The sequence below is a fragment of the Choloepus didactylus genome, chromosome 2, assembly GCF_015220235.1.
Source record: "Choloepus didactylus isolate mChoDid1 chromosome 2, mChoDid1.pri, whole genome shotgun sequence".
In the NCBI taxonomy this organism is placed as follows: Eukaryota; Metazoa; Chordata; class Mammalia; order Pilosa; family Megalonychidae; genus Choloepus; species Choloepus didactylus.
Window position 1 is genome coordinate 236,703,370 of NC_051308.1, and position 18,943 is coordinate 236,722,312.

At 38.8% G+C, this 18,943-nt stretch overlaps 1 protein-coding gene across 1 annotated transcript in view; it reads right to left on the reverse strand.

Annotated features, from left to right (window-relative positions):
* Positions 1-18,943, reverse strand: part of VPS13D (vacuolar protein sorting 13 homolog D) — a 303,465-nt gene that overhangs the window by 269,938 nt on the left and 14,584 nt on the right. The window contains 12 exon segments of the mRNA XM_037828496.1: positions 345-475; positions 985-1,164; positions 1,936-2,137; positions 2,303-2,404; positions 4,041-4,209; positions 5,102-5,202; positions 5,665-5,835; positions 7,069-7,173; positions 9,672-9,788; positions 11,999-12,079; positions 12,180-12,370; positions 14,911-14,988. Of these exon segments, the coding sequence (XP_037684424.1) occupies positions 345-475; positions 985-1,164; positions 1,936-2,137; positions 2,303-2,404; positions 4,041-4,209; positions 5,102-5,202; positions 5,665-5,835; positions 7,069-7,173; positions 9,672-9,788; positions 11,999-12,079; positions 12,180-12,370; positions 14,911-14,988 (1,628 nt within the window).

The window sequence follows — 18,943 nt, forward strand, 5'->3', positions numbered from 1 at the left end:
AGGTCAGAATGCATGAAAATGACTGTCAGATACAGAGGAAATTCAAACATTGACCTTGAAATGCAGGAAACAAGTGGCATTTTCTTCAAAATTTATTTAAGCATCTAAATCAGAACAAAATACTCCACGGTGGCTACCACACAGGAGGGAAAGAAGATACAGCTACAAATCTTGCCACCATTTGCTTTCTAACAAATTGAAAAAATTTATCTAACCTCAATTTTTGTTTTTAAACCAGCCTGTCTCGAGATCATCAGTTGTCAGAATGAATCAAATCAATGTTATTTATTGTTTGCCTTAGACAGACCACCTGGATGTATTAACCATGCCCCTGTGGTACCTACTGGGTTAGGAAAGACCAGAAGGGGAAACATAGTTCCTTCTGTAGCCAGGTCTCGAAGAAAGAGTCCACCCAGTCGGACCAAAAGCAAGGAGGAATTTCTTCGAGGAAGAGATTCTGCTAAAAGTTTTACATCTAAAAAAAATAAATATGAATTGATACTATGCCATGATAGCCTAAAGTGTTTAAAAGTATTAGATATAATGTTCTACAGAGAACTACTAGATACCATGAACCATTTTTCCTTGAAATTAGAACAGTAAAACTTTCTATCTATATGAATTTACAAGTAATTTAGAGGTTTCCCAAGTAGAATGAATTTTAAACTTTAAAAAGCACTTTAAATTAAGCCCAAGCAATCAGCTAGTTCACACTAAGTTTATAATTACTCAGTCCTCAAAGATTATGAAGTCAAAAAGTAAAACAAACTAGCTTTTTTTTTTTTTTTTTTTGTCATTTGCCTTCTTAAACTGAAAAACCTCAGATAAGTGGCTGATTTATAAGCTGAAATAAAAATGTGAGTGAGATCTCAAACCAACACCTGGGTAGTTATTTATATACCATTAATTCAAAGTCACAAAAAAAAGAGTCAAGTAAAGTGGCACGTGGATAACTAGCAGCAGGTAGCTCTTTGCGGGCAGTACCTGAAAACTCAAGCTGCATGAAAGCACTTTCCTTCATTTGAGGCGTTCCTTGCTCCCTGTGTAACAGAGTCACAGTACCACACTGCAATTGCAAATTCAGTTTGGCAAAAACATGGTCTCGTTTTGTATATGTGTTCATACAAGAGGCATCTGCAGTGGGATCAAAAAACTCATCGGTGCCTAAATGGTAAAGGAGAAAAAACTTTAAGAAAAAATACACAAGAAAAGAATAGCACAATCAAGCACATTGATTACAGTTATGATGGCATTATTTGTTTTTCCCTTTTTTTGGGAAGAACTTCAAAGTTGTGGGTGTCAGTTTCATTCGCTAATGTAAAATGGCCCCAACTGTTTTGTGGGCTCTTATCAACTCGTTATCAAACCAGGGAGGAAATTAAGATTCCTGATAAAGTACAGTATAAAGCAGCACTATCCAAGACAGTCAAATGTTCTGTATCTGCACGGTCCAGTACAGTGGCCACTAACCACGTGTGGCTGTTGAGCACTTGAAATGTGGCTAATGTGGCTAGTGCGACTGAGGAAGAGAATTTTAAACTTTATTTAACTTTAATTAATTTAAACTTACACAGCAACTTGTGGCTGTGGTTACCGTACAGGGCAGTGCAGATCTAAATGACTCTGGACTGGTATTCAAGCTTCGGAGTTTAAAATTTTTGAAGTTGCTCAAACGTAGTTCCCTTACAATAGATGCCACTCAATCTACCTAAAACTGTACCAATATTTACATCTAGTAATGGAATTGCAAACAATATCTCTCAAAATATTTCCTCTCTCTGCCTCTCCCTACAAACATGAGGCAAACTATTTTCCAAACGGCTTTTTTTTTAAATACCATTGGCCTTTACACAAATAACAGACGGACTTTTATTTACTAAGTGTCTCTCTTCAGTACAGCCAAGGGGGAGAAGTGAAGGCCAGCTCCCACCTTACCCAGGATCTCTTCTGGAATCCACTGTTCTTGCTGCTCTGCCGACAGCCCATCAACTGGTTTCCCTTCAGAGTTCTGTGGTCCATACCAGCCACCCCACCCAGGAAACCAAGACTGAAGATACTGCAGCATCCCGCTGCCTCCACTACTGTCTGGGTGTCCAGGAGAGTCTCCCGGAGAATCCAACTGAGGTTCTCGTAGACTCTGTGTCAACCAAAAGATGAACAAATATGAGTACTCAAAGACAGAAAGCAGCTATGATATGCCACTCATTGTTGTTTGTCCCACACAGAAGCACAAGCATATCAAAACAGAAGCACTCAGAGTGTGCTGGGATATGAACAAATCTTTCCAGAGAAGATTCCTTACTTCTGCCAGTTCTTCTTCTTTACGAAATCGTTCATGAACCAGTTCACGCAAAATCTTCAATTCCTCAAAGCTCTGTTCCTCTTCAATTTGACACATTTCCTCCTATTTGGGTGAAAACAAAAACAAAGAAAAAAGATGTTACCACTCCAGAAAAACTGGACACCCCCACAAACCACCACAAACAGTGTAGGAATCTATCTAAGCCCCCAACATTTCCACTTTAGGTCAAGAAACAATAAAGACGAACAGTTAATTCTAAAACTAACTACTATGTTTCTGGTTTAAACAGCTTTTTAAAATAATCTGGTAGACTTTACTTGATCTAAAAAGCATCACCAGCAAGTTCATAGTATTGGAACTAATGGTAAGTACAGAGGGAGCAAAGAACTGTAGTTAGTTTTAAATAGGTAACTGACACGCATGTGCTATCATAATAGTCGAAATTTGTCCAGCACTGACACAGTTTACAGAGTACTTTTCGTGACCTCAGTTATCAAAGTAGGTAAGCTAATTTTTATTCTTCCCACCTCCAGATGGCTCAAGTTTGCAAAACAAGTGTGTAGGCCTCTAGCCCTTTTCTGTTTCACAAGGACATAAGCAAGAAGACGGTCATTATAATCTGTTTCATGCAAGCAAATGAACAATGCTAGCCAGAACCATGGTAGGAAAGAGCAGTATTAATCAGCTACATGCAAAATTTAAAAAAAAAAAAGAATGTAGGAATTAGCTATCCCAGAGTGTTTCTTTTATCCTAACAGTAAGAAAAATGATAGTTTACTTCCTCACCTCAGTTATAACTGTAAGTTCTCTCGAGAGACAGAGATTAAATTATATTAGATATCTCTCTCTCTATCTATCTACCAAGAGAATTTACAGCATAACTGAGGTGAGGAAGTAAACTCTATCTACATGGCAGGACCCTATACCAACCTATTTCAAGATATCCTTGCCTCTGCCTTTAAGAAAATCGGCCAAAGCAGAACACCTGGTTTATTCTACTCTTTTAATAAGGCTCCTATTTCAGTAACCACGCCTGACACGGATGATGAGAGCATTAACAAAGGGAGTGGGCCAGGCCTCATGGTGCCTACATGAGAGGGACAACACCTAGAGATTCAGCACTGCTACTGGTCACCACGCAGTGAGGTGCTAAAGAGAGAGTAACTTTTGCTTGGAAGGGTTTGATTTTCTTTTCCCAGAATCATAATACTAAAAAAATGGTTAATTCAGAGACCATTAATTAAAAGACCTAAGCCAAAATAGTGAAGACAGTCTAAATTGCTTTTCCAAAAATTGATGTTCACAAAACCAAAACAAACCAGGGAACAAAGCAATATCTACTGCCTTCCCTAGGTGGTATTGGAACTAATGGTAAGTACAGAGGGAGCAAAGAACAATATGACTGACACACATGTGCTATCATAATAGTCAAATTTTGTCCAGCACTGACACAGTTTACAGAGGGTAGCAGAGGGTAGAGGGCACTTCTGGCCAAAGCAAGGCTTATGGTCTTTCAAGAAGCTCTGACCCTGGTGAGACCAATGCTGTTCAGTAAAATGATGATCCTTAGCAAAGGATTTTACTTTTTCACAGGTTTCATTTGCTTCAGTCTTTGAGAGAACCACCTTGTCCTCTGAATGAAGATTAGAATAGAAGGCAACAGCTGTGTGCACAGTCACCACTGCCATCTGGAAGTCACCCCCACTCTGAAACTGCTGCTCATGCCCAGCCCACTCACCTTGTCATCTGCGGACAGCAAGCCTCCTTTCAACTTGTGGAAATATTTGTCAGTGTAAGACACAGCATCGCGAGCGCGGTGCAACAGAAAGTCCCAGGTACAACATTTCCTCTGCTTTCTGATTGCATACAAGTTAGCATTCAAAGCAAAATACCACCATTCTCGGCAGCTGAAATATTGCATAATAATGTAATTACTTCTTGTGATAAAAGCAACTAAAAGGGTATCCAATCCAGGACAACTCACAAAACACCCACTTCTCTTCTGAGATATCTTTTCTCTTGTTAGTTATCAGTTTATGCCACCAGGATAAAAGCTCATTTTAATATCAGGCTAAACTCAAGATATGGGGAAAGCTGATCTGCTGCCAAAAAACATCAAATGATAGATCCTCAATTTATATATTAATGATAATATAGTATTCACTAGGTTTGAATTATCCACAATGTCAGTACCCTCCATTAACACAGAAATCAAGTGATGATTGTGAGGTAGATCTCATCTTAAGATAGTTAGCAATGATTTCACTACTGAAGATTCTAAATGGAATATTTTAAATGGAATATTCCTAAGAAAGAACATAAAAACACACAGGATCTAAAAGATCTGAATATATTGGACTAGTTGAGTTTATCACTGCAATGTGAAAAGAGGATTTATTTCTGCTATCGAGGTTAGAAAGCTTACTATAGAATTAATTGACCAAAATAATCTGGAAGAAAAGACATAGGGAAGTAGGTTCAAAGAATATTGCAAAGTATTTACTACCACAGCCAGATCCCAGTTGGGCTACACCATCTACTTGCTAAATGAGGTGAAGAAGGTATTCTGATTTCTGCTACACTCAATCTAACAATAAACCTGAAACCCCAAATAAATATACAATAAGAACAGCAACCATGATAAACAAAAGGAAAGGCATTTTAACTGCCAGAAAGTTCAACTGTACTTTTATCTCTAACCACATGAAAAGATGGTGAGGCATATTTTTGATTTTTGTGCAAAAAAGACCATGTTCTAAAATGTATTTTATACTGAATATTTAATCTAAAAGTTCTTACTTTTCAGATACTGCCACTTTTGGTTTCCATTTTCGGAACTTCACCTGCCTCTCCTTTCGTTCCAGCTCCTTGAGGAATTCCATGACTTGTCGATATTGCAGCTTTTTATTAGAGATTAAGAGATACTAGGTTAGAATTGATTCATTTCTTTTACTCAGTTAAAGCACATATCTAAAAAGAACAATTCATATTAGTTAAGCCACTGACATGAAATCCAGCTCAAACTGAAAGACCAAACTATCAGCACTGAATGGCATTTCTCTCTGAACAGATGGTTATATATCTATATTCACTGTATCTCTTGAATCCTTTGCTCAGCAATTAAAAACATCAAATCAAAACCAACCTGAGATCAACCCAATTCAACTATATAATAGTGGTGTTTGTTCTTAACACAACTTTAGTATAGAGAGAATCTGGTCTCACACACACTACCTTTCCTACTAAAAATACTCTGAAAAATCAGTGCCTTCTATGGACATTTTTCCCTTACCTCCCCCTCTCCCCAGTTACAAGCCTGACTGGTGAGAGTATAAACCACTGGGAGGACAGAGTGTAGGTACCTGAGAGAGTTTCAAGGGGATGGTCTCCAGCTGAATGTCACACTCCATACGGGGAGTGTGCCGAGACCGCAGGGGCTCTTTGGAGCAGTTTCTCTTCAAAAGGGCAGATGCACACACAGGCTCCAGGATGTAGTGATGACTGCGGCTCTCCATGCTCTTGCCCATGGCCTCCTGAGGGCCACAATAAAAATCTCCTCTGTTCCAACTGTTCTTTTTTCTGGTAATCACTCTTTTTTAATGGTGGGGTTTTATGACACAAATAGTCAAGCTAAGCTACAGGCTGTGGAATTATAGCAAATTTTTATGGGATCAAGTTGTATGTTAGTATTTTATCTAACCTACAACATATCAGAATCCAAAAACAGTATAAACAGTATAAAACTGAGGAATCTAAAGCTCTCTAGTTTTTTTTTAATTTATATTTAATGGGTAACACATTGTTTAAAATTACAAAGGCAAAAAAGTTGAAATGCCTCCCTGCTATGTCCATCCCCCAGCCACAGTCAACCTCCCCAAGGCATCTACAATGCCAGCCTCTACGTGTCCCTCTAGAGGTATTCTGCACATATTCAGGCAAATCCATAATTTCCTAGGATTTTTCCCACCATTCTCACACAAATGGTATCTATGCTGTTTCATCTTTGCTTTTTAAACTTAATGTGTATTAGAGACTATTACATATCCATATATAAAGACCTTCATCTTTATTTTTATAGAGCTGCATACTATTCTATTACATGGATACATAGCATTTATTTATGGAAATGAGCAAAAAAAAACCATCTGTACAACAGCATGCAAGGCAAAGCAAGTACTTCATAAAAAGGTTACTTTGAGATTATTTCTTACCCTTAACAAATAGTTATATCTCATGCCATATAATGACTAAGTATTTCTTAAAGGAATGCCACAGCCTAATTACCACCACTGAAGGTGAACTTATAAATGTAAACAGCAAGCTCTTCTTTAAGAATCAGATCTGCTTCTTTACTCGTTTAAAATCTGGATGTCTGATGCACAGTGGCTATGAGAACGGACAGCTATAATACATTGGACACATGCAGTGGAGCCAGATGCAGTTGCCTGAAGCAATAAACTACATGTACAAACAACAACATGATCAATCTTAAAAGCACAGCTTTAAGTGAAAAAAAGTAAGAAACCAAAAAATATGTAACACATTATAAATTTTTAAAATACATAAAACAAAACACCTTAAGTTGCTCAAAGTTACACACATCAAGTACCTCAAGCAAGCACACTAGCAAGTGGATGCCTGTGGAAAAAGGGGGCAGGGATGGGAATGGGAATCAGAGACACAAAGAACAAAAACCTACGTGGCAGGGACCCTACACCAACCTATTTCAATGTTGTGTTGCAATAAAGCTCTCTGCAGAATCATACCTGTAACTCCACCTGAGGCAAATCTCCTAGTAAAGTGCAGTCGACATCCCAATAGATGCTAAACTCAGCCACATCTAATTGCTTTTTCCTCATTAATTTCTGCACCTGAGGTAAGAAAGACAGGGAAGAAAATAGGATGACTTTATTTGCTAATTTATTCATTCATTCAACAATCATTCGTGAAGAATCATGTATCAGGCACTTTGCAAGGTGCTAGATACAAAACTGAATTAAAACATAGTTTTGCTCTTACGGAGTTTAAAATCTAGCTAGCAGGGGATACAAATATGCAAATAAATACTTTTAATTAAGTGGAGGGAAGCAGCAGAAGAATATATAAGATGCTTTGAGCAAACACAGCAGACACCATGTAAAAAGAGGGGTACGTTTCAGGCAAAGATTGGGGTGGGTGGGAAGGACTGAGATACATTCCAAAGAACAGTGGAGTCAATAATAAAAAAGGCTTGACATCTTCAGGGGACAGTGACTACATCTGTGCAACTGAACACTGTGTGTGGCGTGGGAGGATTATTATTGGTACAAGTGACACATACAAATTTGGAGTGGGGAGTTAGTTAAGTGTTGAGAAAAGCAACATATAATGTTACCAAGAAAAGAACTATATGCCATACCAAGGAGGTTGGACTTCATAGTTTAAGGGACATGGAGCCACTGAAGGTTTTCATATAGGCATGGCCCAGGATCAGGTATGTGTTTTAGAAAACTCTGGCAACAGGTTAAAGCCAAGCTTCTCCATGGTGTGCCAGAGAAAATGAGTGTCTCAAGATAATGATCAAGTTTATAGTATCAAGTTACATTTTGGAAATATTTGGTAACTCTGAGCTGGTCACCTCTAGGCCCAAGCAGGCACATCCATTGCCCCATAGTGCAATACAAACACTATCTTTTTTCTACGTGTATCATGATGTGGAACAGGTTGGGAAGCACTGGCATAGAATGAATAAAAACAGCCAGGGATGGGAGTAAGGAGGTCACAGAACAGGATATTGCATTAGCCCAGACAAAGGCAACAGGATCTTGAAGTAAGACAGCTGCAGTGAGGTAGAGCCACATTGAAGACATTCTGCAGGAATAACTGACAGGACATTGGGACCCCAATGGATATGGAAGTTGAGACATAAGAAATGGAAAACTGAGCAGAAGGCTTATAGAGATTAAGGTAGTGGGTAAGAACACATGCTCTGTATTACTAAATGGGTACCAAGTTTCTGTTTAGAGTGATGGAAATTTTGGGCACTGGATGGTGGTGATGGTGGCACAACATTGTGAATGTAATTCGTAACAGAAATGTATATTTGAAAGTGGTTAAATGGAAAATTTTATGTTGTATATATGTTACCGCAAAAAAAGTTTAAAAAGAAAAAAACTATAGATTCATACAACACAAAGAGTGAATGCTAATGTAAACTATAAACTTTAGTTAATAATATAATTCTAATAATACTAGTTCATCATTTGTAACAAATGTACCACACTAATGCAAAATGGTAATAATAAGGAAAACTGTCTATGGTGGGGAGTGCTCTATGGGAACTCTGTACTTTCTGTGTAATTTTCCTATAAACATACAACTGCTCTAAAAAATAAAGTCTATTAAGAATTTAAAAAAAAAAAAAAAAAGAACACATGCTCTGCTGCAGAGGTGGCAAACTTTTTCTACAAAGGGCCAGAGAGAGGGTAAATGGGCTTTGCAGGCCATACAGCCTCTGCTGTAACTACTCCACTCTGCCACTGTGGTACATAAATGAATAAGCATGGCTGTGATCCAATAAACCTTTATTTTCAAAAACAGGTGAGGGGCCAGATATGGTCCGCAAGCCACAGTTTGCCAACCCCTACTCTAGAACCAGTCCACCTGGGTTCAAGACCTGCTCTACCCTCACCTCATCTCTATAAATTCTCATTTGTAAAATGAAGGTAACAGTGGTGGTAAAAATTAAATGAGAAAAAATGAGTTAAATCACGTAAAGCACCATGAATAGTACCTGACACAAAAAAGCACTCAAGGATGTTAGCTTTTGTTTAAGTACTTATCATCCAGTAACATGTTAAGGAATAGGAAAAAGAATTGGTTTCAGGAGGCAAAATGAACAGATGGAATATAATGGGATCATTTCAGTTATGAAAAACTTAAGGTATCACAGAGGCGTCCCACATGTTGTTTAAAACCATGAATATGAAGGTCAGAAGAGTGATGGAGAATGGAACTCAAGATCTGGAAGCCAATAGCAAACATTCACAGGTGGCTGCTGAAGCTATGCAGGAGAATGAGCTTACCCAGCGCAGGTAGCTAGTATGAGAAGAAAATCAAGGATGAAATCCTCTCTGCCTCAGTTTCTCTGTGTATAAATGAAAGAACTGGGCCTACATTTAATGGATGAGTGAGTTAACCAGAGGTCAAAGAAAATTAACTGTCTCCCAATTTCAGCAAACTGGACGTGTAGCATACAGAAACGAGACATACACGCCCACCTTTATAAAAAGTAGTGGGAAAGAATGCAATCTCATATACACAACATGACAAAAGGCAAAGCCCAATTCCCTAGACCCACAGCTTTCCTACAATCATATTTCATACTCACAGGCTCATTCACAGCATTTTGCATGGACACATTCTTAATGCAGATGCCAAATGCAAAAGGATGGGAAGGATTGGTAACACCATCTTCAAAGCGCAAATGGACATCTTGAATTTTTAACTGCAAAGGGGAGAAAAAAGAAAAACACATTTAGATGACTGTTGCAGGTTGAATACTACAGGGAGGGGTCAAACTGCCCCTTAGCCTCTACAGTAAACCACAGCAGGCATTTCATACAAACACTTACACCACACATATATGCAACACCCTACGAGTTCCTAGAAGAGTTATAATCACAAACTAGATACAAATGATGTTTCTCTGCAATAGATGCTATTTCAAGAAGAGAGCTACAATACTTACATTAAATCCTTTCAGAAATACTTAGAGTAATCCTGTCATTTGCAGATAATTGGTCCTCCCTCTCTTGTGTTATACTAATCTTAACCTCTATGTCCCAGCACAGGGACAAGGAATATCAGCAGTGCATATAAACTTTGCATTTATTTATTTATTTTCCGTTGCTTCTGCAGGGGGCCACAGAAAAGGCATTTTGCGTCAATAATTAAAAAATAATAATAGAAGTGAAATGACAATCAACAGAATTGGGAGAAAGTATTTGTTAATCATATATCTGATAAGGGACTAGTACTTAGAATGCATAAAACACTCTTACAACTCAACAGTGGAATATAAAAATAAACCAACTTTTAAATTAGCCAAAGAACTTGGATATATATTTCCCCAAATAAGATATGCAAATGTCCAATAAATACATGAAAAGATATTCAACATCACTAGCCATTAGGGAATCAAAACTACAATGAGATACCACTTCACAACCATTAGGATGGCTAGAATCAAAAAGACGGATAATAACAAGTGTTGGTGAGGAATTGGAACCTTCATTTGTAAAATGGTACAGCCATTTGGAAAAATAGTTTAGCAATTCTTCAAAAATGAAAACATAGAGTTATCATACGAGCTAACAATTCTATTCTAAGAGAACTGAAAACATATGTCCACACAAAATGCTACAGACAAAAGTTCATAGCAGCATTATTCATAATTCAGAAAGTGGAAACAACCCAAATGTCCATCAACAGATGAATGGATAAATAAAATGTGGTATCTCCATACAATAAAATATTATTCAGAAATAAAAAGGAACAAAGTAGTGATCCATGCTACAACGTGGATGAACCTCAAAAATATCATGCTAAGTGAAGGAAGGCAGACGCATAAGGCCACATACTGTATGATTCCTTTCATATGAAAAGTCCAGAATAGGCAAATCTAGAGAGACAGAAGGTAAACTAGGTGCCAGGGCCTGAGAGGAGAGGGCAGTAGGAGGTGACTACTAATTGGGTATGAGGTTTCTTTTGGGGGTGATGAAAATGTTCTGGAATTAAATAGTGGTGATCAATGTACAATTTTGTGAAAATACTAAATTGTACACTTTTTTAAAAGTATGAACTTTATGGTATTTGAATGACATCCCCATAAAACTGTTATTAAACATAAAAATTATAATAATGATGAATAAAAATTCAAAGGCAGATAAAAGAAAAACCCACCAAACAGAATTCAAAGCAGTCATCTCCGATGTACCAATCTTTTTGTCAAAGTTATGAAACCAACAGTTTCCATTTACTGTCTTTTTTGGGGAAGTGGTATACCTTGACCACATCTGGTCTGTGTCACCTTGGACATAACAACTGTGGGCTAACTCTTAGGACATTCATGAAAATTAGTGTGGATCCTATTAGAGTATATCTGTTTTTTGAGGGTAAAACAAAATTGGAATTCAAGTGGAAAATGTGACCAACAGCCCCAGCTCTGTAACTCACCAAATTGCCACCAAATACATCAGGAGAGATGAAATATCTCATTGAGCAGTTCACTATTTACTAGTCACCGAGAATCGATGTAGTCCAACCTCTCTCATTTTACAAAGAAAGAAACTGAGACTAGGGAGGTTAAGCGACTTGCCTTGAAATAAGGCTTAGGGAACCTGGCTTTGAGGGAGGTATATCCTTCAGCAAGAAGGACTCCAACTTCAAAAAAAAGTACAGTAAGTGAAATGGAAGGGAAATAAAACCTCCTACTCAGGCTAGCCGAAGCAAGAAGAACCTGTGTCTACCACTGAGACCAGGACTTGGCTTTTCAGGTTTTCCTTGCAGCACAGCCATAAAAGGGCACACCTGAGCAGCCAGCCCTCTAGGGCCCTCCCGTACCAGTTAAACCCACACGAAATAAGCAACTAAGAAGTGAAACAAATTTAAACCTGAGAAATCCCTTTCACCTCTATAAAAGTCAACAGAACTTACTTCAATATTCTCCACGATTCTTGTAACTACTGAGGCAGTAACTGAATACCAATAGGACTCCCCTTTCTGCTGACGTTCGTTCTAAAAGGAAAAGAGCCAGTGTTAGCAGAATCTAACGCCTTTGCTCTTTCACTGAGTGTCGGCGCAACCATTCTCACAGCTAAAAGGATTTCTGCCTTGCCTTCCATTTTTCCTCCAGGGCCTCAAGTAGTGCTTTCTTGCGTTCTTTTTCCAACAGCTTCTCCTTTTCATCATTGAAATCCTGTATTTTTTCAGGGGCTCCAATTAAGTGAAGGCTGGAGATAGAGATCACCCAAGGGTCCACATGGGGGCGATAAAAGGGAATCTGAAGAGTGACTTTTCCAATCAAGCCTGGGGGAAGGAGAATATCGTTAAATGCCTGTACACATTTCTTCTTCTTTCCATTTTTCAGTATTTTCCTAGTTTTCTTTAAGAAGCATGTATTACTTTAATCATTTATTTTTTAATTTAAGAAAACAGGCCACAGGCTCTCATGCATGTGAAAAAAGGATTAGTAGGCTGAGATCTTTAAGAAGGAGGCATAATGAATTAGAAGTGGAAAAAAAATTCAGTGAGACTTCAACACACCAAATATAACCTCTCTCCTCTGGAAACTCTCTTTCCCAGCTGGACTACATTTTAACTTCCTTGATGTGCCTTTCCTCCCACAGCACTGACACAAATCCACAGGCACAAAACTCATTTTGTGTTAATTATTAATTGGCTGGTTGATAAGAACTCAGGGGGAGTTATCAGGCCTATAATATGTCCAATCTGAACATACTCAGCACAAACTGAAACGTCTGTAACATTGCAGTGGCACTCTATCAATAAAGAAGTCTGACTCTTCCTGGAAAACCTGGGCTGAAGAAAAAGTGAGATGGCTCGCAGAATTGACACATTTCCCAAGTTCTACCATTTCTAGCCAAGCCTCTTAGAACATAAACCTTCTTTAAATTCAGTTAGTAAGAGGAAAGTCACCACCACTCCAGGAATATTGCACAATGGCCAAACGGGTCCCCCAAAGGTCCATTCTGCACAAATAATTCTACCTCTGAAAGCAGCAGGTATTACCGGAATGTGATCATTACCCTAACATCTAAAATTCAAGTGGTATTGATACGTTACGTTTAAGATAACAGAATATCATTAAAAGTGGTATTTTTAACGCCAGTACCAAGTGATGAGCTGTGCAGTCCAGTACCAACTTAAGAAATTTCACAACAATGAAAAAAAAATTTGATTTGGATTTTATGTAGAAAAATGAAACTAAAATGTATGTGTGATGGTTAATTTTATATATCGACTTGTCTAGGTTACGGTGTCCGGTTATTTGGTCAAACACTGGCCAAGTTATCACTGTAAAGGTATTTAGTGGATGGACTTAGCATCCACAATCAATTGACACTGCTAAAGCAAAGGAGATTACTACTCTCAGCAATGTAGCTGGGCCTAATCCAATTAGCTGCAGGTCTTAAAAAACAAAAACTGAAGTTTTCAAGGATCAGAAGGAATTTTGCCTCAAACTCCAACCTCCACTTCTCCGACCTCCCCTACAGACTCAACACAACACCTCCCAGAATTTCCAGCCTCCAATCTGTGTAGGAAATTGGACTTGCCAGCACCCACAACTACATGAGCCATTTCCTTGTAATATAAATATGTACATACACATGGTTCTATTTCTCTGGCGAACCCAATACAGTAAGAAAATAAGTTTTTTTAAATATTTAATAAAATTTATATTGTAATTAAAACCACATACCAATTTTCACAAAAATCAGTGCAATTGTAACTCTAACCTAAATTAATTAGGGGAGATACATAATATTCTGATAGCTACATGACAACATAATATAACTTCTATTACTTTTCATTTAATTTTTGCAGAACAAGCATAAAAATGGTTGCAAAGATCTTAGAAAACTTCAATTTTTCCCAAGAACTTCTCTTAATCCTTTGATATTCAAATAATTCTCTTTCTGAAGTACCATAGTGCTACCAGCCTTGAGGGTTTCTTTCAGATTCTAATTTGTCAGTGCCTTTGCTGTGCAATTTGAGTTGACTTCAAAAAAGCCTAAATCTTTTGCAGTATTTCTATTGTACATCACCTAGCAATTGATTTGCATTTTACTGTATATAAGTACCCCCCCAAATGAGGAAAAGACTGGCTGACATGACAGGCTACTGATGAGGGGTGTCTAAAAAGGGACTCATTTTATATATAAATAATCAGCTCATTAGCAAATATTTTTGTTACGACAATTCTTGTTTCCTCACCCAACCTAGTAACTGCAGAACTCCTATAACATAACTGCTCGTATCTACTGGGTGTGCCAGGCACTGTTATGAACAGTGTTAATGCATTAACTCATGTATTCCTTTCAACAACCCTATGGTGTAGGGAATATTATTCTCCTCATTAAAGATGAGAGAATGGACAGAGTGGTGAGGTAACCTGTCCAAGGTCACAAAATCAGAAAATGGCAGAGACAGAAAATAAACCCAAGCAGAGACCCATCTTATTCAACAGAATAAACTGGCTTTCAGTAATATTTATAAATAAATTCTCTGAGAATAAGAACCCTTGTTATCTAGAACAGAGGCTCTTATATTTGGATAAACCTAAGAATCACCTGAAGTGCTTACCAAAAGTGCAAGTTCAGAGATTGATTCAGTAGGTCTGGGGGGTCACCTGGCCTCCCACCACTATCCCACAGTCATCCTCCTAGAAGCGGCCTAGAGAACACACTTTAAAACCAGTCTGAATTCTAACACTTCCCATCCTCCCTCTTCCTGGTAAAACAGAGTCAAACTCAAGAGCGCTCAGTTTTCAGGTCCCAAACAATTGAAAACTCAAAACTGCCTCCCTTTCCTTTAGCTCCACATACCAGCTTTGACTTCAAATGGTAATTCCAGTTCTTTCAAGGCATCTTTCTTTAAGGGCAAGTTTTCTAATTCAACAGCACCTAAAAAAGAAAAATAATGTCATTTAATGTCAATCCAACAAATGCATTAGGTGCTTACTATGTGCAAAGCAGTGAAGACGAAAGGGAACCAGGCTAGAACCAGGCTATAAAAAAACATGGGTAAACCTACCAACAGCCACAGACTAATACTGCTACACGCTAATTTCCTGACCACCCCACAAGAAATGGTCAGATGGTAAATATTTTAGGCTTTATGATCTGTTGTGCATTCTTTTTTTTAAACAACGCTTTAAACATGAAAAACATTCTCAGCTTGTAGGCCAGATTTGGCTTGCTGGCCAGTTTTACAGACCCCTGGTTCAGGTTAGTACTGACCAGAAGACCAACAGCATCTGAATCGCCTGGGATGAAGTGCAGGTTCCTGGGCCCCACTCTCAGACCTGTAAGTCAGAATCTCTGGGATTGAAACACAGGAATCTGCATTTCTTAACAAGCTACTTTCAACCCCAACCAACCTCATCCCCTGCACCCCCAACTCCAACCCCCCCAACCAAAATGTGTAGTATACTCTCTTCTGGAGAGACTATCTCTGCATGTTCTCCTCTGCACCTCCATTTGCAAGTGTAATAATAACCAGCCAGAAAGCAAAGGAAAGGACAGGACCACGTGGAAGGCCCTTTTCATACTCAGCACTTAATATTTTTTAATTAACTTAAACCCAAAAGTGCAACATATCTCTGAAGCAGTTTTGAAGGAATAGACTAGAAGATGCAACTACATCTCTCTCTCCCCCAGCTATGAAAGTCACTCATTCTCAAGTATGTACTGAGCCCCTAATCTGTGCTAGGCATTCTGCTGGCCACTGGGAAAAAAAGAGAGGACAGGATCCCCGTCCTCAAAAAGCCAGAAGACAGCCACTGTTTTATATGATTGTTTACACAAGACAATTTCTGAGCCACTTAAATATGTCTGAGATATATATTCACATCAATCATTTAGCAGCCATTAACTGGTAAGAGAACCCAAAAGAAAGCCAAGCAAGCTTTTTACTCCAAAGACAAAATAATGCAAAAATCTTGCTTATTTTTCCCTTTAAATGACTGTTCAGGACTTATGGGTTACTGGCTTCCAAGGAAATATGTAAATCTAACAATTTGGCAGATTCTGAGCAAAGGCAGCCAACTTATTTTTCAGACTTTTGTGGGAATAACTGTTCACATAGAGCCCCACATATCTTAAGATTAAACAAAAGGAAAAATTAATAATCACAGAGAGCCAAGAAATAACCATATTCCCATATTTGGGGAGAAAATAATCACAAGCATTATAGGGAAAAAAGATCATGAAATATTCTCCTTATCAGTTGAAACTGACATAAGGGGTGGGGGAAGCATGTAGTTTCTTCTTTTAAGAACATGATTTGCACTTTGAACTGCCCCATTTTTCCATGCCCAAATCTGTCACCAAGGCCAACTGACAGGCCCTAGGTTTCCTTGGCTGCTGTACAGCCCTGGAGAGGTGGAAGGATTGGCAGTCCAAAGCATGAAGCACAGAGAGCAAAGGAGAAGGGACAGAAAGGAGAGGAAACAGAGACAATAAGAAGAAACACAGCCTATAGCTAGTCAAAAGCAAAGGAAGGAGGCAAAAGAGCAGCTATGGTTCAAGAAGGAAGGAAAGCTTCCTAATTCCCATCCACAAAATATGAACACCCGACCAGCCCTGCCAGGGAAAGTCACCGCAAGGGGCCCAGTGGTGAGGTACCCCAAGTAGGTGACTCATCTATAAATGATAATGCTGTTCATTTACTTCCAAGCAAACAATTCAAACACTTACTCATGGATGTGTCTTCCAAAAATCCATTTTCTCACACTGGCAAAAAATTTATTCACTTAAAATGAGGTGAATTTAGAGGCTGGTCATTGCTCAGTAATCTCCAATGACTACTGACTTCTCTTCTCTCAGCTCTAGATTGTTTAAAGGACTAACTAACCCAGAGGTTCAAAGACTATAAATAGGAAAAGGAGGGGGATCTAATACAGACTACAGTTCAGACTCCTTGACATGCACTAGCAGCCTCTATCATCTGGCCCCACACGATCCCAAATGCCCTGCCAGTTTGTAGCCTTCTGTTTCCATCATGGGCTTCATTAGACTTGGAATGTGATGACCCAGCCCATGCCACCAATCTAAATCCTGCCAGATCAAAAGCTACCTGCATAACAGCTTTCCCAGAGTCCTACAGGCAATGAATGGCTTCCCTCCTGTGCACCCCACTGCATTATGCCTAAGTCTCCAGCAGAGCAATTTAATATATACTGGCTTAGATTACTGTGTAATTGGCCTCCCCAGTAGGTCCACTGCTTTCTAAGGACAGGGACTATGCAGTTGGAGATGGAATAATAATAATAATAATAATAATAATAATAATAATAATAATAATAATAGCAGCTACCATTTAGTGAGATCTTACTATGTGTCAGGCAGTTCACATGCATTCTCATTTAATCCTCTCAACAACATGAGAAAACATTATTATTTTCTCCATTTGGAGGATGAGAAAAACAAGGCTTAGAGGACCAGCAATTTGCTTACAAATCGTAGCAGAAACACTAAAGTTAATACCAGACCTGTCCAACGTCTGAAGGCAAGAGTGGCTGAAGCAGAGGCTTAAATAGCTTGCCCACATTCACATGCAGCTTGTAAGGGGGTGGGAACCAGGGCTTAGACCCTAAGCCTGACTCTTATTAAGTTCGACTGCCTCTCCTTCTGTATCTTCCCATAAGACAGAGCCTTGCCCAGAGCAGGTGCTCAAGGATAGTTTGTTGAACGAATGAACGAGTGAGCAAAGTCTTACAGCAAGTGCTACCTCTGTCTTTCAACTATTTGTTACTTTGCATTTTTTTACCTTATTTATATCTTTATGACTTTTCGCAGGTGCACACAATTCACATGTGCACGTGTGAAGTCCAACCCACCAGTGAACCATATGCTGATGGTCATGACAACAGATGACCAGGAAAACTAACACTGAGTGAGGTCCTACTACCTGCCATGGGCAGTTCTAAGCTCTTTGCCTCATATTATGCAGTAGTTAAGATTACCTCTAGTTTACAAAGGGGGCTGCTGAGGTATAGAAAGGTTAAGTAATTTGTGCAAATTATTGGTAAATTGAGGAACTAGGACTCAAACACACAGACTGGTTACAAATTCCATGCTCTTGACCACTTTTTCAGTCTCCTTTGTATCTCCCCATGTATCTAGAATGATAAATATTTGCAGATTGACTGAAACAACATTCTTATTCCTAACCCCTACCCTCTACCTCCGAACACTGCTGAACTGTGTCATCCAGATCAACAAGCAGCATGAACTTCCTTAAAAGCCATCTCTCATGACCTGCGATGCTATACAGGGCTCTGCTGGCCAAGCCCTGCAGCTGCTTTGGATCTATAAGCATGGGATGCCTGCTTAGGAAGAAAACGCATTTTTCTATTCTACAGAGAAACATTCCTCAAATTCCACGGGTTCATTAAAAGCCACAGAGAATATTTAAAAAAAAAAAGGAACTACACATAGAAAAGCAATTTAAAGCAACAGAGAGAGAGGCATGGTTGCCACTACAATATATATTTTGTCTAAAATTTAAACTTGCAGAGATTAGAAATTTGTTATTTGCACAGACTCTGATGCATCAGATGCCACAAACTTCTACTTATTCATTTCTTCAGCAAACATTCTCTTACCATTCCACTCTTGAAAGTGAGCCAGCTCTTCTACTAGCAAGGTTATGGTTTGCAATTCTCTTTCCAACCTGTTATCTGTCCTGTGCTTAGTGAAGTCCAACCTACCAGCCACTTTCTCGATGTGTGAGAACTTCAATACAGAGACGAACCTAACATTACCAAGGCACTCCCACAAGCCTCTTCCTTGACAAACTGACCACTTTTGCTTTCCACTCAACAGCTCCCTTCTAAGGACAGGAGGAGGACAGGAA